A 6000-nucleotide genomic window follows, 5' to 3' on the forward strand; every position below is an offset into this window, starting at 1 on the left:
TGGCGAAAGTTAGCACGACTGGACGTGTTTGAAAGTTGGTGGTCAACTATCGAATATGGCTGCAGGACGTCACGACAGTTAGTAGTATAAAACTCAGCAAAGGAGACATTAGCAGTATATGATGGTTGATCCTAGCAAGTGAGCTATTTGTATTTCTTTCATCGCAGTACAGCATTTTTACCTAACCTCAATCTTTAAAAGTACAACACAGGTATTAGTTTGGTGGTTTTGAGACACAAAACGCAGCAATTATGCTGTATCTTCCCAGGGACTTAAATTAGAATTAATCACCAGTTTTTTGCATAGAATAACACATACCCAACCTACGTAAAGCTGGATTCATTATTGATTGGCCATTATAGCAGCGTGTGGGGCTGTTTGTTGATGTTGATTGAAGTAGATTGATTTTTCTTTGCAGCTTCTGCCCATAGTTTTCCATAATGTTCAGTCTCAGACCCGTGCGCAAGGGGAGGGTTTTGGAGAGTTTTTTTCTTTTAAAAATTTATTAACTTTCTGTTCAGGAAAAAAATACTGCAAACCGTTTTGACACATAAAATATCATTTGAGTTCAGTCACTCTAGAAGCAAGTCGATGAAGAAACCAAGCAAGAAGCTGAAGAAACTCGGGATTCGTAGTCTAGAGAAATCTCACCGCCGATTATCAGTTGCTAACAGCTAAAATGATCGCTAAAATGGACATCGGTATCGGGTGAAATACCGCCGCCGAGAAAGTCTCAACACCTAGCTAGCAGATAAATAAGAACGAGTAGCGCCAATAAGGATAAGAAAACCTGTGAAGGTGATTGTAAAGAGATGTAAATCCTTATGGACGACACCTCCTGATCGGTTTGTGTCTCAACAGGTGACGATATTTGCAGCAGACCTGAGCAGGTCAGATATACGGCGAAGGTTGGACAGCAAGCAAGGAAAAGCAGCTATGGATAAACACATGAACGATTCACACAAAACAAAAAGAGCAAGAGCACAATCCCTACTGAAGTGGCATCTGACGGTTGCCTTGGATGGATGAAGATCGCGAGATACAAGAGGTTTAGGTTAAGTCGGTACTACTACAAAGCAGCAGGCGGCGATGTCTGTTGATTCCTTCTTGCTAACAAAAATTTACACAATCCGTTGAGCTGAGTCGATTGGTACACAAGACTCGGCCCTCGAGGCCTCGTTTGAAGGTTTCTATACCCTATCTTGTTTCTATATAGTAGAATGGGTCAAATAGGTATGGGGGTTCACTAGGTATAGGGCATTATCTTTGCTATGTTATTGCAGATGTCACTCGCATGTTTCGTAAATTAGATACACGGTAGAGAACATCGTTGACGACTGTCATTTCGGCTGTTACCATGGATCAGCTGTATTACTTACGGCGTTGCTTATGTTTTCGCGTGTTGTTCTGCGAAAACGCATTGTCTTTCGTTCTCAGTACAGCACATTAAAACAATGAGAAAAAAAAAATGTCAAATGAGTTTTTTCTTACTTAAAAATTAATGCCGAACACGAGTTTTGTGTTGGTTTTTCGATATTATTGAAGCATACGTTTGGGGGCACGATAGATCAGTCGCTTGTATGTCACTACTATTATGTAAATTTGAATTATTTTGACAGGGAAATTGTGCGTAATTACGCACGAAAAACGCCAAAATGAAGTGAAGAGGACATAAAGAACACAATTGCATGTGTTCAAGATAGCCCCAGCATTCGAACAGCCTCTAGACAATTCAAGGTTCCGTTCGAAATAATTGAGTGCTCGTGCGAAAGGAAAGTGAAAGCGCGTCAGATATTTCGCGTGAGGTAACAATATTTTAATTTGAGGTGTTGTTCAAGTAGACAATTGAAAATACATGATCAAAAAAGAGAAGGAAAGGGAATAATAAAAAGGTCCGAAGCGCAAACGTGATCGTCGCAGGTTTAAGCAACCACGTGAGCCGAAATGCACAACTTCAAGTCCACACTCTGGCGACGACGAGAGCACCGAAGAAGTCATTCGCAAGTACAAAGGCAGCCGCAGTTGCTGAAAAAACAAACTTTTTCAACATTTCCTTCCATGGCTTCATGATTGTTCACATCATTTGCCACTTCCTCATTTTCTTACCAGAATGACGTCAATGGATTGCATTTATTATTTAAATGGCTGGCGTCCAAACGGAGCTAACCCACATTTTTCCGAATTCGACATTTTTGCATGTTTTAATAGTGTAATCTATGTGTACTGCTATGTGTATGTGTACATTTGTGTATGTGTACATTTGGGAAATTAATTTTTTTTAGATTTTTTGCTATTAGCACTTAAAGTTGATCATGAAGGTAACCTCAGTACTAGCTGGCGTCCAATAGGGGCTAATCCACAATTTGTCTTATGGAAATTCGAGTTTTCTCGTTCGTTTTCCGAGGTTTTAATAAAAAGTAGTCAATCTATTCGCGGCGCTTTTATCAACTTTTTAATAATGCTACATGGAAAGGTGGTGTCTTCGGGAAAGTTGTAGGTCCTATTATTTTAAATATATCTTCAGGAGATGGAAACTATATAGGTCCTGTGTTTTTCGAGACAGAGCATGTTTTGGTTAAAAATTTAGCTATTTCCAAAAATGCGCTTTGTCGGACCTACAAAGTTAGTATCTTCAGAAGATATACTTCTAATTATCTGACATATAACTTTGTCGTAGACACCATCTTTCTATCTCGCTCCATTAAAAAGCGCCGCCCTAGCGACTGAATTCCAAACTAATATGAAATGATCAAATAAAGCGCTAGACGTTATTCCAAAACTTTGCCAAAGACACCATAGCTCTAAAACGAAAGATAAAGAAAGGACGTGTGAATGGACGAGATTTTTACCATTCGTCAAATCCTGAATAAATTTCGCGAATGCAACATGCAGGCACACCATCTGATTGTGGATTTCAAGACAGCGTACGATCCAGTGAACCGAAACGAACTGTGCCACATAATGCTCGAACATGGCTTTCCGACGAAACTGACTAAGCTGATTCGTATGATACTGGATAGGTCAAAATTAAGCATTAGAATGTCCGGAGAAATAACTAACTCGTTTGTGGTGTTAGATGGATTGAAGGAGAGTGATATACTTTCTAACGTGTTGTTCATCATAGTGCTTGAAGGTGCGATACGAAGATATGGTATGCAGATAAACAGCACTATCGTAACAAGATCTCGTATGTTTCTTGGATGCGCGGACGCCATCGATATTTTCGGCGTTGATTATAGAGCAGTGGAAGAGTTATAAAATTTCACTACACAAGTTAAAAATATTGATCGTGCGGCAATCGTGATAGAATTAAAACGACTTATTAGAATTGTCGATCAAACCACAATGGTTCTACAAATTAATCCACAGTTATGCACAGTAAGGCTGACTGTGTGTATTGATTTAGCTAGTGTGTAGTTTTTGTGCTAGAATTTTAGTTGTATCAAATTTATATAACAGTATGACAAATAGCAATCTTGAAAATTCCTTTTGAAATTTAGAATATTTTGGACTGTTTGCGTCGTGTGTTCCTGGTTCGGTTCCGCTCTGCTCATCAATGCCTCGTTGGAAGCCTTCCGAACCAGTGCCATCTCGTTCGTGGTCGAAACGAACTACCGAGACTGGAACACCAAATTTCCTTCGATTGTAGTCTGCGAGATGCGTAACATGGAACGGATTCAGATGGTAGCAGATGAGTAATAAGCCGATGTCACATGAATTTTCAAGGTACTAAAGCAACTTTTTTCTCCGTAAGGTTGTGGGGTGAAGATCACGATTTTGCAATGGAGGAGATACTGAACGAGATTGGTTACTTTCGGGGAGAATCGTATCACACGGTGAGCGAATGCACCGAAGACGAGCATCCGGAGAACTGCTTCAGCAGCAACTTTTCCGACTATGCTCGGTTAGTTCGTAGCCCTTGTGAGGAAACATTGGATGAATGTTTTTGGAATGGTCAACGGTTTGATTGTTGCAAATATTTTCAACCAATGGAAACGGAGATTGGCGTGTGCTATGCGGTGAATTCGATACAAACCAGTGCCGACGAACCTCTGAAGATTGATATGGTGTCGAACAAGACGACAGGTCTAGGTCGGTTGAGGATAACGGTTTTAACCGAAGCGTACGTGTTCACGCTGGGTGAGGAGGATGTTCCCAATTTGATTACTCCAAAGTCGGAGGTTTTGGTTATTGACTATTACATAGCTTACAAGTAAGATCTTAATCTTTCGAAAACCTCAGATAAATAATGATTTTTTTCCATGTCAGGCGTCAAATATCAATTAAATACATTGAAAACGATCCTGAAACCAAGCAGGTCAGTGTGGAACAGCGAAAATGCCGTTATCCGGATGAAAACAACTTGGATGTCCACGCCTACTATAGCTACAGTGCCTGCTCGGTGCAATGTCGAAAGGACAAGCAGCTGAAGACTTGCAATTGTACCAGCCATCTGATGCCGAACACTGGTAAGTTAGTGCTGAATCGAGAGCGATAGTGCATTTTTGAAACACAAAAAGTAAACATATCAGTCTTAAACACATTTCGCATAAATTGAATAATCCAGACAATCTCTCCTTCATCCCACAGACCCCGCACTAAAGTGCAACATGACCGGTCTGGTCTGTCTGAACGCGCACTACGAGGACCTGACGGTGGTAATTCCACCTTGGTCCACCGGGAAGGGCGTCGTCTGTGACTGTTTGCCCTCCTGCTCCGAAGTGGACATCACGGTGGTGCACGATTCGCGCGAAAGTCTGTACACCTCGGAAAAGCGTTTCTCCACCATCGATATCGATCTGTCCGCACTGCCGACGGAGCGCTACAAGCGGAACGTGGTTCGTGGACGGCTCGATCTGGTAGGTAAGTCACTCGGTAAAAGGCAGGCGTGTTCCTGGAAAACGCCCATATCGTGGAATGGACTAATCTAATCTGGTTCAATTTCTTTTTTTTCGTTTTCACAATTGCGTATTTTCTCTTTTTCTTGGTCTGAGCAGTCTCCGTAGGAGGTACCACCGGTTTGTTCGTGGGCGCGAGTTTACTTTCATTTGTCGAGATAGTTTATTACTTTACGATTCGTCCCTATGGAACGGCCATCGCAAGGAAAAATCACTTACAAGCTCCGAAAGAGAATCAGTAATAGATCTAAAGGTACTTACTGCATCTGCATCTCACCTTGGCTGACTGCTGCGGCGGACAAAGTCCACGGTAGCAGGGCGATTTTTCATCTTACGGTTATTACATATATGAGCATTGTAATTGATGGGCGTTTGAATGGGTAATAAGAAAATATGTAGTACTTTACTTTTTCCGCACGTGGGCTGCAGGTAGGCATTTCAACAGTGACGTTCAAAAAATGTAGAATAGAATAGAGGGCTAGTATTTTATGTAGGCACCTTATAGCTCTGATGTCTTTTTGAAGTTCTATAAACATTGTGTTCTTTGCTCGGTTTAGCAGAAATGTGTAGCAGTAGGACATATGAAATGGTCGGTCTTAAGTCAGACCGGACTAAGTGACAAAATATTGATTTCGAGAAAAACGAGTTTAAAGTTTGAATCGCAGCATCTTCTACGTTATAATTGGAAATATTTTTTGTCAATTCTTGTTTATGGCTACATTTTTCAAATCTGGTAAAAGTCGAATGAAGCTGAAGCAATTCTTTATCCAGTGTAATCATTATTTCATTTTTTGATGTTTTGCGACTTAGTCCGGTCTGACTTAACACCGAGCAAATGATATGAAGTCCCGTAATCGAATTCACATAGATCACACGAATAATACTCAGCACGCTTAAAAGTAACCACATGATAATTGTGTTTGCAAAGTCCAGTTAGTGCCTTGACTAGAATACTGTATCCAGCAGAAAAGTTTTAGCTTGAATAAGAAATGACTAAAACATTAAAGATCTGGGGATATAGGTCCGTGAAGAAGGCTTCTTTTTTGTAATTTGCCATCGAGTGTACAGTAAAAATTATTTGGAATAAACACGCATTGTTGAG

General features: G+C 40.6%; 1 protein-coding gene across 6 annotated transcripts; it reads left to right on the forward strand.

The window, feature by feature from the left end:
* Nucleotides 1-13: 13 nt before the first annotated feature.
* Nucleotides 14-6000, forward strand: LOC131680338 (sodium channel protein Nach). Of its 6 annotated transcripts, none has more exons than XM_058961056.1 (7): nucleotides 14-138; nucleotides 568-798; nucleotides 862-3695; nucleotides 3755-4213; nucleotides 4270-4469; nucleotides 4591-4863; nucleotides 4998-6000. In XM_058961056.1, exons 3-7 carry the CDS (start codon nucleotides 3658-3660, stop codon nucleotides 5138-5140), a joined length of 1113 nt encoding a protein of 370 aa, XP_058817039.1. In that variant the 5' UTR covers nucleotides 14-138; nucleotides 568-798; nucleotides 862-3657; the 3' UTR covers nucleotides 5141-6000. The 6 variants fall into 6 exon arrangements, with proteins under 6 accessions (XP_058817039.1, XP_058817040.1, XP_058817041.1 ...); XM_058961057.1 differs by having other exon boundaries at nucleotides 573-798; XM_058961058.1 differs by having other exon boundaries at nucleotides 582-798.

This window comes from Topomyia yanbarensis, chromosome 2, assembly GCF_030247195.1.
Source record: "Topomyia yanbarensis strain Yona2022 chromosome 2, ASM3024719v1, whole genome shotgun sequence".
NCBI classification, from domain to species: domain Eukaryota; kingdom Metazoa; phylum Arthropoda; class Insecta; order Diptera; family Culicidae; genus Topomyia; species Topomyia yanbarensis.

What these genes read in the sequence shown, in the direction of transcription:
- LOC131680338 (XM_058961053.1), top strand. Translation starts at nt 119, where the DNA reads ATGATGGTTGATCCTAGCAA. An exon ending in ATGATGGTTGATCCTAGCAA is followed by an intron (nt 139 to 3,500) that starts GTGAGCTATTTG and finishes TTTGAAATTTAG; the next exon opens with AATATTTTGGACTGTTTGCG. An exon ending in CCATCTGATGCCGAACACTG is followed by an intron (nt 4,470 to 4,590) that starts GTAAGTTAGTGC and finishes TTCATCCCACAG; the next exon opens with ACCCCGCACTAAAGTGCAAC.